We start from the raw sequence: 26,370 nt of genomic DNA on the forward strand, positions 1-26,370 counted from the left end.
GAGCTTTCACTGATATGAAGCATTGTTTTTTTTTAAGCCGCATTACAGCAACCATACCCACACAAACAGAACTGACATATACTAAAGACTTTACCAATAATTAGCAATGAAAATATTCATGATATCTTCCAGCAATTTAAAGATACATCTTCTAAGACAAACAAACAAGAATAATCAGTGTATGTGCAGCTTTTAAATAGTGATTTCATCTTTATGAAAGTTATAACCTCAACCTTTTAATGTTGTGTTTTAAAAAAACATACATTTATACTTCCCTACCAATGATATTTGATTTTTTAAAGACTATAGTTAAAATTTCTATGCTATTTACACGGTAGGATAATAGTTTGACATTCAGTTAATCAAAAATATTATGTGTTCTCAAGCATCTGTAAATTTAGAATATTATAGGCTGAACATATTTGTAGAGAATTCAAACTACCATTATTTTATTAAGAACATTAAGTGAAACTTGAAACTTAACACATGATCTTTACTTGTAATGTATCACTTAACTTATACTGAGTATTTTAGGAATTACATTGTTATTTCCAGCAGGTAATCAAGAACACAGATTTTAGTGGCATTGGTGGTAGAGTGGTGATCATAGCTGCCTTCTAAAAATGCTGATTTTTATTTATCTTATAAATGTGCAAAACGTTTTGGAGAAACAAAAGCAAATTTGAAGTGAGTAAAACTTAACAGTTAACACCAGGTTACATAGCTGGTTAATGGCAGTCCTTGAAATACCTAGCTCAAATCTCAAAATCAAACAATTGCATGGGGTAAGAAATAGAAAGCTTTCTACTCCTTTGTTCTGTTTGTTATGCTGCTTCCCATGCCCAGAGAACATGCAGGGAACCAAGATGATGCATTCCCAGAGCTGCCTCATCAGAAAAATGAAAAAGCTTTACCTTGTCTTCAAAATGGCTGGTAACAGTACAGCCCCAATTTATTCATTTTTCCTTATGCTTGTTCTCTCCCCTACCAGGTACACCTAAATACTGCCTCTTTTTAAAAAAAATTAAAAATCTGCAATCCTTTTAATCCTAGGAGCTATACTAGTTTAGAAGTTTAAAATAAAGATGTAATGAGGAATTTGGTGTCCTAACATCATGAATCATAGTGATACAATAGCAATATCATCTTTACTATGAAGAATACCTGAGACCAAGCCTAGGTAAAGGAAATTGCAGGCCTGTATTGAACATGCAAGTTTCAGGCTATGGTTTAATTAGTGAGTCAATTTTCTGTCTCCAGTACATTGGCACACCCAAACCTTAAAGATATGTCACACTCATTACCTAGCTGGAAATCAAGACAACTGTAGGACAAAACTAAGCTGACAGTCACTAGAAAAGTGATGATGTCTGATCACCAGTGACACCTCATTTTCCAGACCACATTCTCCTACCTAGGGGTACAAATGGGATAGAGTGAGACGAGGGAGCAAATAGCTTTACCTGACATGTGAGATAGCAAGCATAAGGAAACCATGATAGATTAAAACTATACTCTTACCAGCCATTGTGAAAGCAAGGCATCAGACTTCATTTTTCTAACGAGGTGGCTCCAAGAATGCTTCATCCTAGCTCTCTGCGTGTTTTCTAAACATAAGCAGCAGAATAACAAACAGAACAATGAACCAGAAAAGCCTTCTTTTTTTTAAAATTTTATTATTATGATACTTTAAGTTTTAGGGTACATGTGCACAACATGCAGGCTTGTTACATTTGTATACATGGGGCACTGGGTAGTTCTATATGATGAGTGAGAGTTGGTGGGAAGAATCTCGCTTTTTGTATTTTGGCAAGAATTTGCTAATTTGAATATATTTTTCCCTGACCCCAATCATCCTGCAGAACCATATTATTCCCTTGCATAGACGAGGAGGCTGGCTCAGATGGTTTTTGGTAACTTGCCCAGTCATCAGCTAGGGTACGGCATGGCCAACGACCCCTGTGTCAAATCTCATGAGGAAAATATCTCCATGGGTCATATGGCATGCTGAGTCCAGTTCAGAAATGAACCCTTATTATTCCTGGGTGGAATTTGTGAAGAATTTCAGTCTGAGATGGTGGTTTAGAGCAAAACCAGTCAGGTAGAAGGCTTCTTGGAAAACTGGAGAGCAAATGGAGCTGTGTGGCAGCAAGGCATGAGACAAGGGTGTTTCCTAGATTAGATGGTTCCAGAGGCCCTGAATGAGAAATACCACATCCTGCCAGCACCACCTCTCCTAAAGGTGAAGACTGAGAGGCCAAGAACCAGTCAGCCATTGGCATCCGTTGGGTAGCTGGCTGTGACTCCTAAGTGTTTTGTATAAATATCTCATGGCCTGTATCTTTTCTGTAAACATGGATATGCCTGTGAAGCCTCTGGGCAGCTGGAATCCTGTGGGAATCCTCCACTTCCTTGGAGGCTAGCCATTGACTGTGAGGACTAAGCTCTGACGTTTTTTTTTATCTTGCCCAAATTCTTATCTAAGGGATCTGGGGAGTCATGCCCTATAAACGATGAATTCTCATGAGATGGGTTTTATTTAACCCTATATATCGTGACTTACTTTCCAACCTGACTCTGGCATAACATTACGAGACAGGGAAGAAAATAAAAATATTTTATCCCAAAACATGTTTCTTTGCCATATCTTGAAATGGCCCTGCAAAGCTGTCCTTTGTGGGGGAAATTTGCATCTGTAAAAAATCTCTATTAACATAGCTAGAGCTTTTTCTTCCAGGCTCTCCCAATTTTAAAGAGATTAACTGGCCGGGCGCGGTGGCTCACGCCTGTAATCCCAGCACTTTGGGAGGCCGAGGCGGGTGGATCACAAGGTCAGGAGATCGAGACCATCCTGGCTAACATGGTGAAACTCTGTCCCTACTAAAAATACAAAAATTAGCCGGGTGTGGTGGCGGGCGCCTGTAATCCCAGCTACTCGGGAGGCTGAGGCAGGAGAGTGGCGTGAACCTGGGAGGCGGAGCTTTCAGTGAGCCGAGATCGCGCCACCGCACGCCAGCCTGGGCGAGAGTGTGAGACTCCATCTCAAAAAAAAAAAAAAAAAAAGAGATTAACTAAGTGTCTAGCACCTTTTATTAAAGATCTGAATAGGAAACATTTGTCATCTATTGTCTCTAAGGGCAGCCACTATAAGACTTCAAATACCCTTGGTCTCCACAATCTTTTATCTTAACCTGGACATTTCCTTTCTATCAATCCAGGTCTTTAGACAAACTCAACCAATTGTAAACCAGAAAATGTCTAAATTTACCTATAGCCTTGAACCCTGCCCCCTACCCCGCTTTGAGTTGTCCTGCCTTTCTGGACCAAACCAATGTATTTCTTAAATGTATTTGATTGCTGTCTCATGCATTCCTAAAACGTATAAAACCAAGCTGCACTCTGACCGCCTTGGGCACGTGTCCTCAGAACCTCCTGAGGGCTGTTTGCTGTGTCACGGGCCATGGTCATTCACATTTGGCTTAGGATAAATCTCTTCAAATATTTTACAGAGTTTGACTCTCTTTGTTGACTACTAGGACCAGCAACCTGGGAAAGTGATGGCTCATCAGACTGGACTCAGCTGCCAGGGGAGTGGGCCTGCCACTGTGAGCCTATCTGAGCTGGGGGTGGGTCAGGGGACGGAGTAGCTCTATATGATGAGTGAGAGTTGGCGGGAAGAATCTCGCTTTTTGTATTTTGGCAAGAATTTGAAATCTCAGGGGTCTGAGTCATGCTGTAGTCTCACCACAGGCCTCAGGGGAGTCAACTTCTGACCTGGGGGCCTGGTCTGGGTTTGTGGTGTCTGAGTCATAGTTCGTGTGACAAAAGTACGTGCTCCGGTGTGGAAAGCAGGCAGAGGCTTTTCCACTCCATTCTGTCTCATTGACAATGAAAATGCTAGCTGTGACCCACCACATGGGTTTCATGACCCACGAATGGACCAGGCAGCTGTTTAGAAAACACTGCGGCTCAATTTCTGCCCTCTCTGAGGGGTGTTCTAGAAATCTGAAAGAGCCCAAAGACCTTGTTGAGGAGCAGGGGGATCCTGGCTGAGCCTGCAAGCCCTGGGTCTCTTCCAGACTTTCCTGCCTCTAGCAGCTGCTGCTCTAGGTGGCCATTGGTGGGCTGCATTTGCTCTCTGCTTGCAAACATCGATGACACAGGTATTTTGGGTGTGGTTTAGTAGTGGCCCGACACAATTTTGTTTCCAGTTTGTCACACTGACAAGGTTTTAACCTGACAAATGTTAAACACAAATTATAGGAGGCCATTGTTTTGGACTAAGCTCTTGCACTAGGCCCCAAAAGACAAGACTAAAAATAAAAATAAAGTCACCCATGCTAAAGTTTCAGGTCACCAAACTTACTGGAAAGGCGTCCTGATCCTGAGCCCTAGAGAAAGTTCTTGGATCTCCTACAAGAAAGAATTTGGGATGAGTCCACAGAGAACAGTAAAAGGAAGTTTATTAAGAAAGAAGGGAATAAAAGAGTGGCTACTCCATAGGCAGAGCATCCCCAAGGGCTGCTAGTGGGTATTTTTTATGATTATTCTTGAATATGGGCTAAGCAAGGGGTGGATTATTCCTGAGTTTTCCAAGAAAGGGGTGAGTTATTTGGTTATTCCCCCTTCCCTTTTACAAGGGAACCCTTAATCCTAAGGGTTGTAGAGTCAGGAAATATGTCAGAAGGGGTCGACTCAGAGACTCTTCATCTTGAATAGGAGCTGGGTAAAATGAGGCTGAGATCTGCTGGAGTGCATTCCCAGGAGGTTAGGCATCCTTAGTCACAGGATGAAATAGAAGGTTGGCAGGTGGTATCACAAGATACAGGTTACAAAGACCTTGCTGATGAAACAGGATGCAGTAAAGAAGCCAGCCAAAACTGGCCAAAACCTGCCAAAAACCAGCAAGGTGAGGAAAACTACCTCTGGTCTTCCTCATTGCTCATTATTCGCTAATTACAATGCATTCTCATGCTAAACGACACTCCTACCAGCACCATGACAGTTTATAAATACCATGGCAACATTTAGAAGTTACCCTATATGTTCTAAAAGGAAGAATTCCTAGAAAACTCATGAACAATCCACCCTTATTTAGTATATGATCAAGAAACAACCATAAAAATAGCCAACCAGCAGCCCTAGAGGCTGCCCTGCCCATGGAATTGCCATTCTTTTATTCCTTTACTTTCTCAATAAGCTTGCTTCTTTCACTTTACTCTGTGGACTCACCCTGGCCCCAAATTCTTTCTTGCGCAAGATCCAAGAACATTCTCTTGGGGTCTGGATTGGGACCCTTTTCCGGTAACAAAACTAAAACTAAGTTGTTAATCTACCTTCAGAGAGAGAGAATAGCCAACTTCCTAACCAGGCCAGTTTCAGTCTTCAGTCTGAGGCAGCAAAATAGGGTCTGGAGGCAGGGAACATAAGGCCGATTCACACTTTAGCTATGACAGGAAATAGCCTCTGCGTAGGCTAAGTAAATGACTTTGTAACTTTGCATCATCCCTTTCATTTACATAGTGTGTGCCCCAAGCGGAGGACATTGAAACTCCCCAAAATTCTGGAATGGGGCCTTTGAGCCCCTACGCTCAGGCCCGCTCCCACACTGTGGAGTGTACTTTCATTTACCTTTTTTTTTTGAGATGGTGTCTCACTGTGTCACCAAGGCTGGAATGCAGTGGCATGATCTCGGCTCACTGCAACCTCTGCCACCCAGGTTCAAGTGGTTCTCCTGCCTCAGCCTCCCAAGTAGCTGGAATTACAGGCACCTGCCACTGTGCCCGGCTAGGTTTTTTTTTTTTTTTTTTTTTTTTTTTACTTTTAGTAGAGACGGGGTTTCACCATCTTGGTTAGGCTGGTCTTGAACTCCTGACTTTGTAATCCACCCGCCTCGGCCTCCCAAAGTGCTGGGATTACAGGTGTGAGCCACTGCGCCTGGCCGTACTTTCATTTTCAATAAAATCCTTAATTCCTTCCTTGATTTGTTTGTGTGTTTCACTCTTGTCACCCAGTATGGAGTGCAATGGCGCGATCTCGGCTCACTGCATCCTCCGCTGGGTTCAAGCAATTCTCCTGCCTCGGCCTGCCTAGTACCTGGGATTACAGGCACGCGACACCACGTCCAGCTAATTTTTTGTATTTTTAGTAGTGACGGGGTTTCACCATGTTGGGCAGGCTGGTCTCGAACTCCTGACCTCAGGTGATCCATCCGCCTCGGCCTTCCAAAGTGCTGGGATTACAGGCGTGAGCCACCACTCCCGGCCCAACCCCATGTTTTCTCAGGAACTGGAGTTCCCTTTAGGAAGCAAGTAACAGAGGTGCTGGGCTGCCCGGGCCTCTAGGTCGTCTTCTTTCCCAGGCTCTGTGCTCTCACCAGAGTGCGCGTTCGGGAAGCAGGGAGAGGACCAGGAAAGACGCCTGAGACGGAGAGTGGGCACTGGCCGGGGGCAGGCAGGTCTGGCCCCTGCGGGTCAGAGTGCAGCGCCGGTTTGAGGCAGTTCGGCCACTTAGCTGCGACTCGAAATGAATGAGTCACTTCCCCTCCTCGGGCGAGCTCCTGGCTTTGCCCCAGCAAGCGGGAACTCCCAGGATCAGGAAGGTCCCAGAGAAACTCCCCAGGGGGGAAGCCGAGGCCGTCCAGAGAGGTCCAGGGTACACACAGTGACAGTGCCAGCTCCACATTCCCGACCACCGGGCCAGGGCTGGTTCCACGCTGTCATTTCTCTCCGCTGGCCCCAGCCGCGGGGCCACCTCCAGACAGACCGGGGATCCTGCCTGGCGGCGTGACCTTGGGTTAGTCCTCGAGCCGCTTCTAGCCCGGTTTCCTCCGCCCCAGGTTAGGACCACGTGGGTAAGATGATTTCCTCTGTAGTAGGGGCTGTTTAATGAGTAACAGAACTGGCAGCTGGTTCTTTACCATTGCCCAACTGCTCTGCAGAGGGGAGAAGCAATTGCGGGCGGAGCCTCCCGGGACCTTCGCGGGAGGGGGGAGAGGAGGAAGGCGGGGGAGGCGGGGCCAGAGGGGCAGAGGAAGGTGGGGGCGGGCGGGGCTTGTCTGCGGGATGGCCCAGGATGCGGTCAGCTGAGTTCGCCGGCCCAGGGCAGGCGGGGCCCGAGCCTAGCGGTAACCCCCGGGCAGGGCGGGGCCGCTCGCAGACTCCATATGAGATTCACCTCGCAAGTGGTTCCCTCATTCAAGTGCTCCGGCGCACAGACCCGCGCCCCGCCGTCCGCGAGCCTCCCGAGAGCCGTCCCTTCGTCCGGCCCTGGAGCATTGTGTTTGTCGCCGGTGTCGCAGTGCGAGGATGGCGCCGCGGGTGTAGCGGGTCTCTGCGCAGGCCGAGTGGTGAGTCGCCCAAGGCCCGGCTCCCGCCGTTCTCTCTTCCCAGGGAGGTCTAGCCCGTCCCCTGCCTTGGCCACGTGCCCATTTACCTGTAGGGGCGGTGACGGAGGCTCTGGTGCACCTTGGCTGTCAGCTGCAGAGGAGCAGAGAGCGGCCCGGCGCGGCTGCGCGGGGAGGCGGGCGCGCGGCCGGGAGGTTCTGGGGCTGGTGTGTGCGGAGCGAGGTGGGCGTGGGGGGAAGCGCGCGGGCGGGATGTGCTTCCTCGGGTCCACCCCGTGCCTACCTCTCCCACGTCCCGGCGACGGAGCGCGCGGGGCTCTGGGCGGGGAGCCCACCGGTCCAAGGCGCAGCGAGGGTGGAGGCAGAGCCGGCAGGGTCAGGTGCCGCAGGGCGCGGGCGGGCGCTTCTCGCAGCCCAAACCCGGGCGGGGAGTGCGGGAACCCCTAGAACTATGCTGGGAGCCCCAGATAAGAGAAAGGAGTTGGTGACTTAAGTGACGAAGTGATGTTTTGTCCCCACCGCCTTTTAAAGGGAGAAGGGGGTAAAATTTCATTTGGAGGATGATTGTTACTTGAGCTTTCAGAGTTCAGATGGCGTCAAGTGGCCATCGAGTCAACATTTAACAAAATGTTACCGCATAAAATATTGGCATCGAGTTATCTGGCAGCTCCGCAGAGAAACTTCACAGGCATATGCGTTATATGACATAATTTGCATGGGGAAGGGGGTCCCTTCACGATTCTTTTATATGGCAACCTGTTCTTGGACCTGGCAGGGCCCAGAGAAGCGAGGAACTCCGCAGCTCGTCGACACGTCTCGTCTCCTGTCCCAATTCAGGGCTTGGTGAGGTGACTCGCGGTCGCGGGTGACTCGCCGGCAGGACACTGCCTGGAACGCCTGGAGCGCCTCCCACTGCAGACGTCTGTCCGCCTCCAGCCGCTCTCCTCTGACGGTCAGTTTCAAAGAAACACAGTCTGGGATCCGGAGTAGAAAGAGGCCGTTTCCCGTGAAGGCCATAGAGGCAGTTTCCAGGCGCCTGGGTGACCTGTCTCTGCACTTCCCTCTCTGCTTCTCCATCCCTGTTTCCTTTCCCCACTGTCCCCTGCCTGGCCTTTCCTTGGCTCGTTTTCTACCTTCCTGGGGTCTTCTGGTTAAAAAGACCATTGGTTCCATTCATTGGCTGTAACCGCGGGTCTTTAAAAAACTTTGTGACTTCCTTGTATAGAAAGAATGTCTTACTCTGGATTTCTACAAGCGCTGCTGAGCCATTCCCAGGGCAGGCCTTTGTCTCTCCTGCCTTTCAGTTTGTTTGCCCATCTGCATTTTGGCCCAAGCTTTCCCCACTTCTCAGCTGCTCTTACATTATTTCTTTTTTCAGAGGCTACCCTGACCTTCCAGTCCTCTGCATTAAACCTCATCACCGCAGACCGTTTTAATTCAGCACAGGTGTATCGAGCACAAATTATATTCTTGGTTCCAATACTTTCAGCACTGGTGGGCATTCATGTTTCATTTAAGAAGGATAAATTAGTTTTTCTTTACATGGGCTTTTTGTCAAAGTGGAATTTTGTTGACTTTACTGATCTTAAAATTAACGCAAACTTATTGTAAAAACAAACAAACCAAAAAACCAAAAAACCAAAAATCAAATATATAACAGAAAATGAAACTTCTAGGTTTTCCTCTTCCCTAAAGATAAACAACAAACATTCTTCTTCCTTCTCCTCTCTCTCTCACATTTGCTTTTGAAATATGTTCATTCAAAAAAGTATTTTAAATGTTTACAAGCTAAGTTATTTATGCAAGTAACTTACCAATCTGATTTGAGTTTAACGGGTTAAAACTAAAAAAAAAAAAAAAAAAAATCAAAAACGTCTTCAGTTTTTTTTTTTTTAAGTAAGATGGATCTGGCTGGTAATAGGTAGGGAGCCCCAGGTGATCACTGAAAAGACTTTTCCTTGGGGAGCCAAATCCTAAGCCAGGTTTAGGATTTCCCTGGGAGGTAGAATTTGCAGCCCAGGTAAAACCAGCAAAACTCTCCTGTTATGTGGGGAGGGGAGCGAAGAGCATGGCTTTCTAGAGAGGTGAGAGAAGACTTGTTGAGAAACTGAATTTCATTTCCTTACGGAAGTTGGAGAACATTGTGGTACAATGTTAGGAGAAAGGTTTTCTAAAATCAGCGCAGTCTGACATCTTCAACACCAGGGTCTTTTCCACTGGAGCACTGCAGACATCTGCAACTTTCTCTGCCTACGTGGGTATGGTTAAATAGACCCTCCCTGAGTGCAGGGCTGAAAAGTGGAGAAAAGTTAGTTCTTGGGACACTCACACCCAGGAGGGGGGATCCTGCAGGTACTAAGATTGCAAAGGGAAAGAGAGTGAGGCTGGTCCTGGAGCCCACTAGGAAGGAGCCAGCAGAAGGCAGTGACTGGACAAGGGAACTGATTTCTCTGCTGATGTGGCCTTGGTTTCTCTGGTTCAGAGTAAAGAAAAGCAACCAAACCTAGAGAGAAACATCCTTACTCTACAAGGCCAGACGGGAAGTTCTGTCTTTGGCTTGGTTTCCTTTTCTACAAACGGGGTTGGATTCTCTCTGGAAAGCTTTCTGGGGGCCACTCAGCAGTCTCTGATTCAGTGGGATGTTCTCAGCTGCTGGCCCAAGGGAGCTCACCTCTTAGCTCTTCCCCTGCCTGGTTCACTGGGGGGCTGCTCCCTCCCATTAGCTCCCTACCCCTAAAGACAAAAATAGCAGCCTGGAGGGGGCAGAGTTTTAGGGGAGGTTGTAAGAGGGCACATTCTTCAGAGGAGCCACTCTTACGGGGGAATGTTCCTGCCCCACAGAAACTGGCCCTGGGGATCAGGACTCTGCCTGACCCTAAACCCTACTTCTTCCCTCAGTCGGTAGGTCTGCTTAATGGATCCTGAAGAAGGCCTGAAATCATGACCAGACACCGACGCCCCGGGATCCTCCTGTAGTGCCTTTTGATAAGAAGCACTGCCCTGGCTTCTCTCTCCTCCTTCCACATGTGTAGGGAGAGGTAGCTCTGCCTATTCATGAAGCTTCATCCCTACACTGTCCTTCATTTGGCCCCTGGTGAACCGGGGGCCAAGGTGTGATACCTCTTTTAAAACTCATTCCCTTCACACTGGTGTTGTGACTCATGCCTGTAATTCCAGCTACTCGGAGGCTGAGGTGGGAGGATCACGTGAACCCAATAATTTGAGGCGGCAGTGAGCTGTGATTGCACCACTCCACTCCAGCCTGGGTAACAGAGTGAGACCATGTTTGTTTCTTTCTTTTTTTTTTTTTTTTGAGACAGAGTCTTGCTCTTTCACCCAGGCTGGAGTGCAGTGGCATGATCTCGACTCACTACAACCTTCATCTCCTGGGTTCCAGCAATTCTCCTGCCTCAGCCTCCCGAGTAGCTGGGATTCCAGGCATGCACCACCACACCCAGCTACTTTTTTGCATTTTTAGTAGAGATGGAGTTTCACCATGTTGGCCAGGCTGGTCTTGAACTCCTGACCTCAAGTGATCTGGCCTCCTCGGCCTCCCAAAGTGCTGAGATTAGGGGCGTGGGCCACTGTGCATGGCCCCCTGTTTCTAAAAAATGAAGAATAAAGTGGTGAATTAAAAAAAAAAATCAACAACACCACACCTTATTCCCCTTCTTAGCTCTCCTTAGCTGGACTGCAGTAGGCTGGGATTTCCAAAGAAGTGTTGTGTAAATGCTAAGGGAGAATGAAAGCCTGGTGGAGAGATTTAAGGCAGCAATTGGAGGGAACATTTTTCTCCACACCTAACAACTATAGTTTTCCCTGGCATTCAAAATTTGCTGGAAATGATCACTATATTATGGTAATAATAAATCCCATTCTCCAAAAAGGGACCTTTTGGGTTTTAGCTTGGTGACAAGAGACTGCTGAGTTACGAAGGTGAGAACCGTGTGGTGGAAACAACTGGCTTGACCTCAGGAAAGCAGCTCCACTTCACAGACTCCTACTGATGGCTTTATGAGCCTTGGATCATCCCGTAGACCCAGTGCTTCACTCTCTTCCTCTCAGCATGAATCCTGCCCACTCTGCAAGGCTTTCCAGGGAGTTGGGGGCCTGGCCATTACAGGACATTTGGGGGTTTGTTGCTTTATTAACTGAGTTCAAAATGTGAGTCTCACCCTCCTTCAAAGAGCTCTGGCAAAACCCTGCCCTTCTCCACACAGAGAAGTGGTCTTGGGGGTTTCTGACTACTGAGCCCTAGTGGAATAACTGCAGGTACGCCACGTTTTCCTTCATGGGACTTTGCAGTGGAGACGGGGCCGTGGGCTGACTCAGGTCAGCCTCAATCCCTCTCCCTCCTATGGTTGTTCCCTGTCCCCGCTGCTCCCCCTGGAGCTGATACCTTTTACCCATCTTTGACCCAATTCTTCCTGGGGAGAAGAGCATCTGAGATTCTAGAAAAGTGAGGCAGAGGCCGGGCGCGGTGGCTCACACCTGTAATCCCAGCACTTTGGGAGGCCGAGGCTGGTGGATCACCTGGGGTCAGCAGTTCGAGAACAGCCTGGCCAACATGGTGAAACCCCGTCTCTACTAAAAATACAAAAATTAGCTGAACGTGGTGGCGTGTGTCTGTAGTCTCAGCTACTTGGGACGCTGAGGCAGAAGAATTGCCTGAACCTGGGAGGCGGAGGTTGCAGTGAGCCGAGATGGCACCACTGCACTCCAGCCTGGGTGACAGAGCGAGACTCTGTCTCTATTAAAAAAAGAAAAGGGAGGCAGAGAGGTGTGGTGTGTTGGGTCAGTGAGTCTTGACTTGCTGGGCTGGGAAATTGGGAATAAGGGACAGGTTTTTGTTTTGTTTTGTTTTGTTTTTTGAGACGGAGTGTCGCTCTGCAACCTCTGCCTCCCAGGTTCAAGTGATTGTCCTCCCTCAGCCTCCTGAGAGTAGCTGGGATTACAGGCGCCTGCCACCACACCTGGCTAATTTTTGTATTTTCAGTAGAGATGGTGTTTCACTGTATTGGACAGGCTGGTCTTGAACTCATGATCTCCACCTGCCTTGGCCTCCCAAAGTGCTGGGTTTACAGGCATAAAGGGGACAGGTTCTCTGGAGGTGTGAGGTGCCTGTCCACTTAGGCTTTTGGCACATTTTCAGCACCTCCTCTCTGAAACTAGCAATGCTATAAACACACATACACACTCTCCTCTCTCTCTGTTTCTATTTCTCACACAATTCACACACTTACATCAGGTGTGTAAGGAATTCCACTTCATTGCACTGACTTTCTACATATTAGTGGGGCTCTGCACGATCTTGGTTTCTACTGAGTGGATTCACTCCATTCTGTGATTTTTTTTCCTTAGGGTCCTGCCTCAGTTGGCGGAATGGCGGCCACGGGAGCCAATGCAGAGAAAGCTGAAAGTCACAAGTAAGGCTCCATTTCATTCCAGGTTGGGTTGGGTGGGGTTGGGTTGTTTATAGAGCATATGTTGTGCCACACATTTTTCTAAGGACTTGACATATATTAACACATTTGATGCTTGTGAAAGAGACTGAGGCCTGAAGGGATTAATGACTCAGGAGGTTCGTAAATTAGATGGTTAAAGACCTCCGGGGTCGGGCGCTGGGGCCTCAGCTCTTGATTCTTAGGACATGTTGTTTCAGAAAACCAGACAAGTCCCTGCTCAAATCTCTGTCTAGTAGGTTTTTCCTCTATGTGCCACTTTCTTAAACAAAATCCCCTGCTTATCACTCAGCTCTGCCTTGGTTCTGAATTTTAAATGCCTTCTTATTTCTTTGCAGTTTGTCATACTTCTGGTATGCTTGGCATGACACCACTTGTGTTTAGGCATTGCTAGAAAAGCAAGAATTTCTTGTCTTCATTCTGATTCCCATGTGAACTTTAATCCGCTGATTATTCTTATTTTCTCATCCCCCCAGTTGTCTCCCACCTCTGCTGGGGTTACCCGGGCAGGCCTTCTGTCCTGCCGCCATGGCCTCTCCCCAGTCTTGGTGGCCTCTGACCTTGGCACCACCCAGGGTTGTGGTGACCTCTGGCCCCCCTTGCTCTGGACTCCTGGTCCTTTGTTCCTCTAACTTCCCTGAGACCTCTCTGAAGTCTCACATGTGACAGCTGCATACCCAGGTCATAATTCCATATGGACAATGCTCTTCTCCTCCTCCATTCCCCGGAAGTCCTGGTGTCCATTTTGGAGTTTCTGGTGCCTGTGGACATTCCCTGCAGTGATTTTTTTTTTTTTTTTTGAGATGGAGTTTTGCTCTTGTCGCCCAGGCTGGAGCACAGTGAGTGGCGCAATCTTGGCTTACTGCAACCTCTGCTTCCCAGTTTCAAGCAATTCTGGTGCCTCGGCCTCCCAGGTAGCTGGGATTACAGGTGCAAGCCAGCACACTTGGCTAATTTTGTATTTTTAGTAGAGATGGGGTTTCACCATGTTGGCCAGGCTGGTCTCAAACTCCTGACCTCAAGTGATCCACCCGCCTCAGTCTGCCAAAGTGCGGGGATTACAGGTGTGAGCCACTGTGGCCTGCCTCAGTGATTATTTTTTAATTGAACTAATAGTATTCCTGGTATTTTCAGTCATTGACAGCCAAAAATGCCTTGTCCCCAGTTTCTGGAGCTCCCCTCCTTCCTCCTCCTGCCATGGCTTGAGGTTGAGGCCCAGTAGGAGGCTGGTGGGGGTGGAGGGGAGTGGTAGAAATGAAGGCTGGAGAAAACAGGGCCGGCACACCAAGTGCCAAGCAACTCAGTGAGGGTTTCCTCCCCTTCCCTGTCTTCGGTAGTTATTTTCCCCTCCCTTGTTTTATCGTCAGCTATCTGCTAATCATGTTCCACTTGCTGAAAGGCAGTCAGGTGTAGAGCTCAGGAGTACAGCCTCTTAGGATGTGACCTTGGACTTTGAATGGGGTTACTGATGGTACTTAGTTTATACTGAGAGTATTAAATGAATTGATATGTGCTAGCTATTAATAACTTCATTTCTACCCCAAGTTGAAAGCCTTCCATGAGTGGAACTGGATCTTACTCATCTTTATGTTCAGTACACCCAGCACAGGATGCTTGGCTGGTGCGAGATTCAGCCAGCATTTTCTGGAGCCCTCCCACTTCCCCTTCCCTAGTACCTCAGGCCCCTGTGTCTCACCCATCTCATTTTCTTCTTGTCTCCACATGTGCCGGTCCTAAGCTATTTGGGCAAGTTTATATAAAGGTTGATACTGCTTTCTCTTCCCTGCTGATAAACTCCTGGAATCAGAAGCCAGTTTTCATTTCTTTCTTTTTTTTCCTTTTTGTCTTTTATTGAGACAGGGTTTCGCCCTTTTACCCAGGCTGGAGTGCCGAGGTGTGATCTCAGCTCACTGCAACCTCCGCCTCCTGGGCTCAAGTGATCCTCTCACCTCAGCCTCCTGAGTAGCTGGGACTACAGGCATGCACCACCACACCCGGCTATTTTTGTATTTTTCATAGAGACAAGGTTTCACTATGTTGTCCAAGCTGATCTCAAACTCCTGGGCTCAAGTGATCTGCCCGCCTCAGCCTCCTAAATTGCTGGGATTACAGGCATGAGCCACCGCGCCCAGACAGTTTTCATTTCTTTCATTTCATATATTTCTTTTACATGGTAGATGCTCAATGAATATTTGCTAGATGAATAAAGTGGTAGAATAAAGCAGAATAAAGTCACTTGAAATTATGTGTAGACTAGAGAAATATTTTTTTCCAAGTAGTATGTCTCTGACTTGTTATTTTAAAATCCTTCAAAAAATAAATTGGGGCATCTACTGGTTCATTATGGTACATGTTAAATTTACTTTTTAAATTTTACTTTATTTTTTATTTTTAGACAGTCTTACTCTGTTACCTAGGCTGGAGTGCAGTGGTGTGATCAGGGCTTACTGCAGCCTCAACCTCCTGGGCTCAGGTGATCCTCCCACATCAGTCTCCCAGGGAGGTGGGACTATAGGTACATGCCACCATGCCTGGCTAATTTTTGCATTTTCTGTAGAGTCAGGGTTTCACCATGTTGCCCTGGCTAGTCTTGAACTCCTGGGCTCAAGTGATCCACCTGTGTTGGCCTCCTAAAGTACTGGGATTACAGGAGTGAGCCACTGTACCCGGCCAAATTTTCATGTTTTAAAATCATTGCCTGTCTTCACGGTTACACCCTACTTCCTTCTTCTTCATTTCTCAGAATCAAGGAGAAAAGACAAGTATTTTATTTTGAAATATGTGACAAAGTTGTCTTAATCACATCCTGTTTTGTTATTTTGAAGCATGACTCTTAGCCCTTCTATGTTGTACTCTGTGTATTTCTAACATCCTGAAGGAGGAGAATGGAAATGTTACTTACATGAAAAATAGTTGTCACTAAAGGATCCTAAAATACTGTGGGGTGTGCAGATTGTCAGAATTTCAGATTGGCCTAGAGATCAAAAAGGCTTTCTGAGAAAAGTTCAAGGATGGTCCTTACCACACGTGATTCTGGATTTGGTCCCTTGAAAAATGGCCTTGCCCCACATCCCAGAGTAGAATGAACCCTGATTCTGGAGATCCCCCCCGCCCATAGCTTGTCAGGAAGAGGTGGGCTTAGGGGCAGGCGGGTGTGGCTCTGTGCTTCAGGCAGGCTGCTGTGCCTTCCTGAGCAGGGTTTTCAGCAGATTCACTAGTGCAGTCAGCACAGTCCCTGCCTGCCCATACAGGAGACAGTCACCTAGCCCCCTGTCCCCTTATACAAAGATCTCCCTGTCTCTGTGTATAACCCTTTGTACTTATGTTTTCTATATCAGCCTTTCTGAAATGTTCAGGTGTGAGCTCACCTGGGCCCCACTCTAGGGGAATTGATGGGAAGGAACATTTGACATGCATGAAAGGAGGAAGCAGTCAGGTATAGGCCATCTGTGTGTTTGGAGCCTGGGTGCCTGCTGTTGATGAGTGCCAGATAGAAATAGGGATTTGATAAAATGGTAGATAAAATAGGATGGGACCATCTCAACCTTGTTTTTCTTGTCTGTGGTGTGTTACGTGGGATTCAGAGATATATAAGATGTGGTCATGGCCTCCAGAAATTTTTGTTCTGGAGGTAAAGTTATTACATTAATTATGTATATCAGTGTTAAAATATAGATAAGGTACAACAAGCATCGTGAGGGGAGAGAATGGACAATGTCTGTGAAGGGTGTGCATCCCTTATTTAACAGTTATTTCCAAATCCGTGGCAGCTGAGACCTTGCCTCTCTTGTATCTTTTTCTTTTCTCATGAGTTAGATTGAGGAGGAGACATAACCACGGGGTTCAGGGCAGAAAGTCAGACTCAGAAGGAAGAAAAAGAAGTCCCCAATTGCTCTGACATCAGCATCCCATGTCTGCCTCTGTTTCCTGTAAGGGAGCCCACCCATCTTTAGGACTCAGAAGGCATACATTGTTGAAGGAGCTACGTTTGAGGCTAGCTCTAAGGGACTTCGACAGGCTTGAGGGACTCATCTAGACCTGGGGCATTTGTTTTGTAAGGAAGGTTTTATTGGAACACAGCCATACTCACTCATTTGTGTGCTATCTGTAGTTGCTTTCACATGTCTATGGTGGACTTGAGAAGTAGCGGAAATCATGCAGCCTGCAAAACCACATGTATTTATTATCTGGCCTTTTATGAAGAAAAGTTTGCTGATGCTTGCTCTAGACCAGCATGTGCCATGAGCACATTTTCTAGCAGATAAACAGATGTCTTATCTTGTCACTCCTATTGGATATCGTGCTGGAGAAGTGGTAGCTAGTGTAACAAAAACAAAAACAAATTGAAGGTATGCAGATTGGAAAGGTTATCTCAGGGAGGTAGGATTAGAGGTTGTTTTTCCTTCTATTTCTGTTCATATTTCCTATGGTAAACATAGCAGTTTTAAAATAAATTCAAGTTTATTCATTGAATGAACTTGATTAGAGGAGCAACTGGCTATACTCCCTACTCCTTGTATGGGTAGATCAAACATTTCCATCTGTGTACTTTCGTGTGCTCTTCTGATTTCATCCCTATTGCCCTCCAAACAGAGCCATGGGAGCAACAGGGGTTAAGAGGGAGGAGAAGGGAAGAACAGAGGGGAGGCAAGTGGGGACCTTGGCAATGTTGGGGTTGTCTTATCTCCGGGATCTGGCCCTGTCTTTCTCCCACCATGAGCCTCGTGTCTGACATAGGGCACTTCTGTGATAATGTCGGCTGTCGGGCACTGATGTTCTATAAGCCTTCCACTTTCTTGTTTTTTAACAGTGATTGCCCCGTCAGACTTTTAAATCCAAACATAGCAAAAATGAAAGAAGATATTCTCTATCATTTCAATCTCACCACTAGCAGACACAATTTCCCAGCCTTGTTTGGAGATGTGAAGGTAAGAGGCCAGGTGTTGACACCTTGGCATTTGTCTTAAGATCAACCTCCCCCTATATTATACAGGTAGACCAACCCACAAATGCTTGAGAGACCACAGCTGACAGGTTTATGAAGACATAATGTTTACCAAATTTTTGCAAATTTTTAACTTTCAAGTATGTGAACTAGCAAGTAAAACTATCCTAAGTAGTGCCAAATTGTTCCCTAATTCATCTTTTGCAAATTTAGTGCAGTCATGCATTGCTTAACTCTGGAAATACGGTCCGAGAAATGCAGCCTTAGGTATTTCATCGTTGTGTGGACAACATAGAGCGTAACCACACAAACCTAGGTGGTAGAGCCTACTACTTGCCTGGGCCATATGCCTGTTGTAGGCTACAAACCTCTATAGCATGTGAGTATCCTGAATACTGTAGGCAGTTGTAACACAGTGGTAAGCATTTGTGTATCTATACATATCTAAACCTAGAAAAGCTACAGTAAAATCATTGTATTATATAATTTTCTGGGACCGCTGTCGTGTATATGTGATTCCTTGTTTACCAAAACATCGTTACATGGGGCATGACTATGCATTTGAAACTATATATAAAATAAACTTCCTAATGCTTCATTGAGAGAAGAGAAAGATGTAAAAATTTCCTAGGGAAGCAAAGGATAGTAAATAAAGGTCATTGTATTTTGTTTGTAATATGAGATACATATTGATATTCTGTTTAGTTAATTGCCTTTAATGTCTTATTTTGCTTCATGCAGCTTCCAGCTAATTTTTTCTACAAAGTCTTAAGTCCCTTAGTTCTGATTTATCTTAACATAGGACTTTGAAATGTCTAATGGGTAAAGATGAACTGACATGTAGAATTAAAAATCAAAATATACCAGGATGCTAGAATCCAGTGCTGCTACATGGGATCATAATTAAACAATAGTGTTATGTCTTATCAATTATCCTGTTCTTTGATAGTGTTGGTTTCAAATTGTGGACAACTTTCCATGTGCTTTTAAGTCATTAAAATTTCATTCATCCTATTAAGTTAATCCATAGTGATTTTTATTCCAGGCTATGGAATTTTCTTTTTTATGTTTAGAGAATAATTAATAATTCTTTTCTTTTATCTTCAGAATTTTTTTTTTAAAATTTTTTGAGCTGGAGTCTCACTGCCCAGGCTGGATTACAGTGGTGTGATCTCAGCTCACTGCAACCTCCCTGTCCTGGGTTCAAGCGATTCTCCTGCCTCAGCCTCCTGAGTAGCTGGGATTGTAGGCACCTGCCACCATGCCCAGCTAATTTTTGTATTTTTTAGTAGAGATGGGGTTTTACCATGTTGGACAGGCTGGTCTGGAACTCCTGACCTCAGGTGATCTGCCTGCCCACTCCCAAAGTGCTGGGATTACAGGCGTGAGCCACTGTGCCCAGCCATCTTCAAACTCTTTAAAAACTTACTCACTTAAAAAAAATTTTTTTTTCAAAACTAACATTTTCTTACATGATGTTCTGCAAATTAAAGTTTTTACTTCTCTGAGAGAGACCCATCCAGAATAGCTATCACTTCCTGAGCCTCCTCTAGGCTTCGGCTGGCTCTTCTCAAGCATTGGCTATTTGGCACTCAAGTAACCAGGCGAGAGAGCGATCAGTAGCCCATTTTGTGGGGCCCTGGTAACACAGAGGGACAGTGAGGAGTTGCTCCCTCTGTTTCAAACCCAGGCTGTCTCCACAAGCCGCCTTCTACATGACGGAGGGAGGCCGAGGGTGCACAGAACCTGGGATTACCTCCTCAGAGAGAGCAAGGGTCTGGATTCCTGCATTTGTGGAGCTGACTGCCTTTTGATGCTTGGCCGCCCACCCTGACCACTCACCAGGGGGCCTGGTTAAAGCAGATTACTGGGCCCCTTAGATTCAGCAGGTCCTGGTGAGGCCAGTGAACTTATATTTTTAGCAAGTTCATTGGTAATACTGATGTTGCTGGTCTAGGGGCCCCACTTGAGGACCTCTGCTATAGACAGTGCACTAATGGGGGTCTCTCTTCTCTGGCTGCAGTTTGTGTGTGTTGGTGGAAGCCCCTCCCGGATGAAAGCCTTCATCAGGTGCGTTGGTGCAGAGCTGGGCCTTGACTGCCCAGGTAGAGACTATCCCAACATCTGTGCGGGAACTGACCGCTATGCCATGTATAAAGTAGGACCGGTGCTGTCTGTCAGTGTGAGTACCTGCCTTCCCTTGTGCTCAGTCTCTAGGCTCTGCAACCCCCTGTGCCCCACCCCTCTGCACACACAGACAGCTGGTCCCCTAACACCTGCTTACTGTAAATGGCTGGGAGCAGGGTGAGCCCACAGTAGCTGGGATTCAGAGATTATTGAACTCAGGCTATCGTCCTTGAGGCTCAGTCTCCAGGGGCGACTAAGTACACAAATGCATATACACCGCTGTCTGTCTACACAGTGTGAGGGTGGCAGGTGCAGGGAGTTAGAGTGCTTGGGGTGTAGAGGAGGGACAGTAGGGGGCGCCCTGCCTGGAGCAGGATGGAAGGAGAGCCTCAAAGTACCAGGCCTCTCTAATCCCCTCTACCACCTCACAGTGAGTTACTTCAAAACACATTTTGATTTAGCAATGAGCATGGTGAACACAGAAATCTCCAGATTCTACCATAGAAGTCTTTTCATTTTTCAGTTTTGATTTTGTCAGGAGCAATATAAATGAACAGCTGCAGAGTAAGGAAAGGGAACCCCTTTTGTTGAGATGTGCACCCCTACCTCTCCAGTCAGCTGAGGACACTAGCTATGTCAACCAACTAGAACATATCAGGGAGCCAAGACATTATTCAGTTACTGATAATCTGTGCAAGCCTTTCCTGTGTGTAAGGCTCCGTGACCGATTCTAGCAGGGATGCCTCCACTGTATGGCTCTGCCACAGGAACAGCCCCTGGAAAGTGCTGAGTCCATCCAGGGAGAGGCATCACGGAAGTTGTGACACTAGGGGGGTGCTCTGAAGAGGAGAGCAGGAGAAGGAGGTATGCAGAGACCCCAAAGAGAGGAAAAGGCACAGGCAGACAAGATCAGCAAGGCATCCTGTGTCCAGTGGGCTGAGGAACCAGCTGATTACTTAGTTTGTCTGAAGCAGAGGGTGTAGGGAGAAAAGAGAAAGGAGATAAAACTTTAACCTGTGGTGGGGTGTGGGAGAATAGGGTGGGTATTTATGCAGGGCTTCAAATGCTAGAAGGAGCTGTTTGTTACCTGGCAATAGCAGACTGCTGCTTCCCTGCTGAGCCCCTGGGTCCTCAGCTGTTACCTATTTAACAAATTGTGTCGATCAAATGGGGTTTTGTCTTTGACAGCTTTGCATACACTTTAAAGTTTCCCAAAGTGTTACTAGTTCTTAAATTTATATTTAAAAAGTTTATCTTTCATCACTATGTCAGTGGGCATGTTAGATTGAATTACATCACATGAAACATCAGCCAGAACATTGACAAAGTCACAACCTTGGCTTAACATGGGTGTTTCTCCCTGGTTCCAGCATGGTATGGGCATTCCTTCTATCTCAATCATGTTGCATGAGCTCATAAAGCTGCTGTACTATGCCCGGTGCTCCAACGTCACTATCATCCGCATTGGCACTTCTGGTGGGATAGGTAAGGTCTGCAGAGGGGCCTCTTGCCCTGTGAATGGATGAGGGACTGGGGCATGCCAAGGCAGCTTCTACATGGTGTGGGATTAGAGACAAAGAGTTCCTTTCTTGGCTTTGTTCAAGGGAAGCTTATTAACAGGAGGTGTGAAAAGAAGCGTGTTTTGTTCTTTTTGTCCAACCTGTTCTCCCAACCCACACCCCAGAGCTAGGCATTAGAAGGGTACCATACCAGGCATATGGGGGAAACTCATCCTTTTGGGGTTACACAATTTGTGCCTTCTTGTCTGCTTGATTCTCTCTTATTCTTTCTAATCCCCCTTCTCCATTCTCTCCTTTCCTTTGCTTACTTTTCCTCCTCCCTAATCCTGCAGGGATTTGAAGCACCTTAGGAGAAAAGACACAGGAAAATCAAAGGGGGGAAGAGAGAGGCGCAGTACAAAACTCAGATAAGTGTCCTTAAATTAGCTTAAAATGTCCCTATCCTCAACAGGGACTTTTTTTTTGTTTAAAAAACAAAGATGGTTGGCCGGGTGCGGTGGCTCACACCTGTAATCCCAGCACATTGGGAGGCCGAGGCGGGCGGATCACAAGATCGGGAGATCGAGACCATCCTGGCCAACATGGTGAAACCCCGTCTCTACTAAAATACAAAAGATTAGCTGGGCGTGGTGGTGCGCGTCTGTAGTCCCAGCTGCTCGGGAGGCTGAGGCAGGAGAATCGCTTGAACCCGGGAGGCGGAGGTTGCAGTGAGCCAACATCGCGCCACTGCACTTCAGCCTGGCAACAGAGCGAGACTCCATCTCAAAAACAACAACAACAACAAACAAACAAACAAACAAAAACCCCCACAAACATGGCAAAGAAAGAATGAGATTTCATGAGAAAGCAAAAGCTAACAAATTGTTGAATTGTAAGCCAAAGTCTGTTAGGCAGATTTGTTTTAAATACGTCGTCTTGCTCTCTGGGGTTCCAATTCTGTGCCATTCTTTCTGCTAAAAACTGGGTTCTAGTGATTCCTGCTCCCACCGAGGTGTTCAGAGCTCAGGGAAGAAGCCTGCATGTGCCCTAGAGAAAGTTGAGCTTTGCCGCTGCTGGCCAGGCCTGTGTGTACTTGTTCCAGGCTGTCTAGGGCCTGGACTATCTAGGATTTATAGCAATTCTAGAATTTAAGTGTCCTGACCTTGAAAGGGGACTTGCTTTAGACCCAAATATTTTGAATATGTTATCTTGTCTCTTTTCTTTTTGTTATATAGAGAGATTGATGCATAAAATCTGTGTTTGTATGACTGTAATTCCAAGTTTAGCGAAATTGTCCCTAGGACAACACACCAACGGCCATGAGCTGTCTCAGTCCTGCAAGCTTAGTCTCCGATGCTGCCCACCTGACACAGCTGTGCATAGCACGCTGGCCTCTGCCAGGAACTCTAGTCAATGGTTCTTGAGTTCTTGCTCTGGAGTGATTTTTAAAACAATGATCAGATAATTCTGGAGGGAGTAGTATAGATTTTGAATTTTCCTCAATTGCTCTATAAAAATGGAAAGAGCAACTAGAGAGCAAAACCAAAAACCCCTGGACACAGTTGATAATAAAAGGTGATGTGCTATCCTCACAAACCCCAAAGTATGAATGGGTGGAGACAAAAAGCCTCAGGATCTGGTTGTGTTGGCAGCTGCTCAGGGGGAAGCTCAAGGCGATGGACAGACCTGAGAACAAGAGTCCCAGGCACTCCTAGGAAGGTGCAGGGGGACATGGTGAAGATGGCAGCTGACACTGGAGGTGGCCTGTGCGTCCCAATGTGAGTGATGCTGGAATTCCAAGGGGCTTGACCACTCCAGGCCCTGTGGGTTCACCAAGGCATCAGCCAAGCTCTCCTCTAGCTCCAGCCCCAGTGCTGGGAGAAGCTGCTGAAAGGAGACTCGGAATTGCCCAGAACAGCCGCAGGAGTAGCAATGGAAAGAGGAGTTCAGATACATGTGGGGAGCGAAGCAAAGGTCTTTGCAATCGGCCATGTTTTTTAATGTTTCATGAAAACAACTGACTTGGGAGCTCTGGAAAAGATCTGACTTCTTGTTCCCTCCCACATGTTTAGGAAAACCAATTTTGCATTAAAATAAGTATCAGAAATGGATCATAGTTATCTTAGTCCCTGCAGGTTGATAGACAAGATGCCATTGACTGAGTGGCTTATAAACAATAGGAATTTATCGCATAGTCTGGAGGCTGCGAAGTCCAAGGTCAAGGAGTCAGCAAACTTGGTGTCTGGTGAGGGCTAACTTTCGGATTCATAGAGCTCTGTTTTCTCCCTGTGTGCTCACATGGCAGAAGGGTCAGGCAGCTCTCCGGGGTCCTTTTTATAAGGGCACTAATCCCACTCATGCAGGCTCCACCCTCATGACCTAATCACCTCCCACAGGCCCTGCTGCCTGAAACCATCACCTTTGGGGTTAGGATTTCAGCCTATGAATTTTGAGGGGGAAACCAGCATTCAGTCCAGGTCCATAACAATGGTCAAATCCCATCTAAAATTATTATAACACAAAGAATAAGGAGCAGAGGAATGTCCCGACAAACAGGAAACTACTCCAGGAAGGCACGCCCAGAACATAGAAACTGGACCCTAATAATGCATCAATCTGAGAGGAAGGCCAGGTAGGTCAGGAGTTGGTCATAGCTCACCTGGATTTAGGGTGTGGGACTTCATTATACTGTTCTAGTCTGCCTTTTGCTGGTTTACTTTTCAAGTATTTGCCTGAAATCTTAAATATTAACAAGGTATGAAACAGGGATCAATGAAACACATCATGGTATATGGTTCAGTGACAGACAACAGTGGGAAATCGCCGTGAATGGAAGCAAGAAATATGGGACAAAGTACTTGAAGGTTCCTGGCCATTTTTATTTTATTCTTTTTTTTTTTTTTTGAAATGGAGTTTGCTCTTTTTGCCCATGCTGGAGTGCAGTGGCGTGATCTTGGCTCACTGCAACCTCTGCCTCCTGGGTTCAAGTGATTCTCCCGCCTCAGCCTCCCAAGTAGCTGGGATTACAGACACCCGGCATAATGCCTGGCTAATTTTTGTATTTTTAGTAGAGATGGGGTCTCACCATGTTGGCCAGACTAGTCTTGAACTCCTGACCTCAGGTGATCTGCTCGTCTTGGCCTCCCAAAGTGCTTGGGATTACAGGCGTGGGCCACTGCACCCAGCCCTCTATTTTGTTTTTTGTGCCTTTCTCTTCCATAGTGTCCATAATGATCATGCATTAATTACTTTCATAGCTTAAAAAAAAGTTGAATGGGAAAAATGGGTCACTGTGTATTTCAGAACAGTACTGGATGCTTCGTGTTTGGATGTGTGGGTGGATCTGCTTCTTTCTTCCATATGCTCTGCTGTGTGCTCCCTGGCTGCCCTGCTTTTATTTTATTTTGTTTTACACCCTGCATATCTTGATGTCTGCTTTCTTCCTCAGGTCTGGAGCCTGGCACTGTGGTCATAACAGAGCAGGCAGTGGATACCTGCTTCAAGGCAGAGTTTGAGCAGATTGTCCTGGGGAAGCGGGTCATCCGGAAAACGGACCTTAACAAGAAGCTGGTGCAGGAGCTGTTGCTGTGTTCTGCAGAGCTGAGCGAGTTCACCACAGTGGTGGGGAACACCATGTGCACCTTGGACTTCTATGAAGGTGAGGCAGCGGATACGAGGAGGCGTCTTTCAGCCAGGGAACCCTGGTCCGTCCCCTGAGCCTGCCTTCTCGCTGTGGACTGGCGTTTCCACTTGCCAGGCTGCTGTCTCAGTTACACTTCGCCCAGAGTGGTTATAATGACCCGTTTGAGTGGACCTGTGCAGGACCTGGATGGGTCTTGCTTGTCCCTGTGTCCTTCTGGGCATCAGTGGCGCTGATGTGTTGTAGGAGCTTCTCACATGCATGTGGTTCTCATGTCTCCATGTGTGCCTCAGGGCAAGGCCGTTTGGATGGGGCTCTCTGCTCCTACACGGAGAAGGACAAGCAGGCGTATCTGGAGGCAGCCTACGCAGCCGGCGTCCGCAATATCGAGATGGAGTCCTCGGTGTTTGCCGCCATGTGCAGCGCCTGCGGCCTCCAAGGTAAGCGGCACTTGATGGGCCTCGGCGTCCCCTCCTCCCTTCACTTCTGCTCTCCTGGAGCCCCTCGCTGGGGCTCCTCCTCCTGGGGCACCCCGATACCCATTTCTGGTTTCTGTTTCCGCTGCCCCCAAGTCACTTTCTGACATATGTGTTGTCACCACAATGCTGTTCAATGTCTTTTGATTGTCACATGACAAAATGCAGGATTCTCAGTGACCTTGTGTAGGAAAAATGACAAAAAAGGTTTTGCTGCCCCATGAGGCTGCCACCAGGTCTATAGAAAACTCGGCTTTCAAAGCGCTTTGGCTTTCTGAATTGTGGTTCATCTACCCTCAAGGTACTAGCCACCCTTGAAGGCCAGCTCACAGCTCTGCAGAATTCCCTTATCACCTCGGCCAAAATGTGCCTTTCAAGGTGGTGCTTGCAGCCCTGAGCTGGTCCTGGAATGGTGAATTCCTTTTGGAAGCAGGCACGAGAATAAGGGAGGGACAGGGCAGGGTGGTGTCAGAGAGGGAGGAGCCTTCCGAGCCCCTGGACCAGTGCCTTTCCCTCCCGCGCTCCATCCTCCGGCCCCGCCTGACTGCATGGGCAGCCTGGTTTCCTGAGGAGGCAGAGAGGCTGCTCCTCAGAGCTCGTGGGTTCTTCATCCCGTCCCTGTGAAATGTTAGACCCCCGGCACCTTGCCTTGATGTGGTCTTTGTCCTTTGCAGCGGCCGTGGTGTGTGTCACCCTCCTGAACCGCCTGGAAGGGGACCAGATCAGCAGCCCTCGCAATGTGCTCAGCGAGTACCAGCAGAGGCCGCAGCGGCTGGTGAGCTACTTCATCAAGAAGAAACTGAGCAAGGCCTGAGCGCTGCCCTGCACCTCCGCAGACCTGCTGCGATGACTTGCCATTAAAAGCATTGTCCAAAA

General features: G+C 47.2%; 2 protein-coding genes across 6 annotated transcripts in view; one reads left to right on the plus strand and one right to left on the minus strand.

Annotated features, from left to right (window-relative positions):
- The window catches only part of SUN3 (Sad1 and UNC84 domain containing 3), a 100,550-nt gene extending 93,461 nt beyond the window's left edge, over window positions 1–7,089 (minus strand). Inside the window, exons 1-2 of the mRNA XM_055115923.3 lie at window positions 5,632–7,089; window positions 1,522–1,607 (exon numbers count right to left, since the gene is read on the minus strand). The gene's annotated coding sequence lies outside the window, so the exon portion shown is untranslated. The remainder of the gene's footprint in view (window positions 1–1,521; window positions 1,608–5,631) is intronic.
- On the plus strand, window positions 6,996–26,370 carry UPP1 (uridine phosphorylase 1). Of its 5 annotated transcripts, none has more exons than XM_003805827.6 (9): window positions 7,039–7,348; window positions 8,121–8,297; window positions 12,707–12,771; window positions 17,618–17,735; window positions 19,776–19,934; window positions 21,250–21,364; window positions 24,827–25,036; window positions 25,312–25,458; window positions 26,169–26,370. In XM_003805827.6, the coding sequence occupies exons 3-9, from the start codon at window positions 12,728–12,730 to the stop codon at window positions 26,306–26,308; spliced, it is 933 nt and encodes a 310-aa protein (XP_003805875.1). In that variant the 5' UTR covers window positions 7,039–7,348; window positions 8,121–8,297; window positions 12,707–12,727; the 3' UTR covers window positions 26,309–26,370. The 5 variants fall into 5 exon arrangements, with proteins under 5 accessions (XP_008973685.1, XP_003805875.1, XP_063462296.1 ...); XM_063606226.1 differs by having other exon boundaries at window positions 7,101–7,348; window positions 8,183–8,297; XM_008975437.5 differs by lacking the exons at window positions 17,618–17,735; window positions 19,776–19,934; window positions 21,250–21,364 and having other exon boundaries at window positions 6,996–7,348.

The sequence above is a fragment of the Pan paniscus genome, chromosome 6 (genome assembly GCF_029289425.2).
Source record: "Pan paniscus chromosome 6, NHGRI_mPanPan1-v2.0_pri, whole genome shotgun sequence".
Classification (NCBI taxonomy): domain Eukaryota; kingdom Metazoa; phylum Chordata; class Mammalia; order Primates; family Hominidae; genus Pan; species Pan paniscus.

Coding starts and splice junctions, on each gene's coding strand:
- UPP1 (XM_003805827.6), top strand. CDS start 12,728: ATGGCGGCCACGGGAGCCAATGCAGAGAAAGCTGAAAGTCACAA. Junction 12,772..17,617: donor GAGAAAGCTGAAAGTCACAA/GTAAGGCTCCAT, acceptor GTTTTTTAACAG/TGATTGCCCCGTCAGACTTT. Junction 19,935..21,249: donor GACCGGTGCTGTCTGTCAGT/GTGAGTACCTGC, acceptor CCCTGGTTCCAG/CATGGTATGGGCATTCCTTC.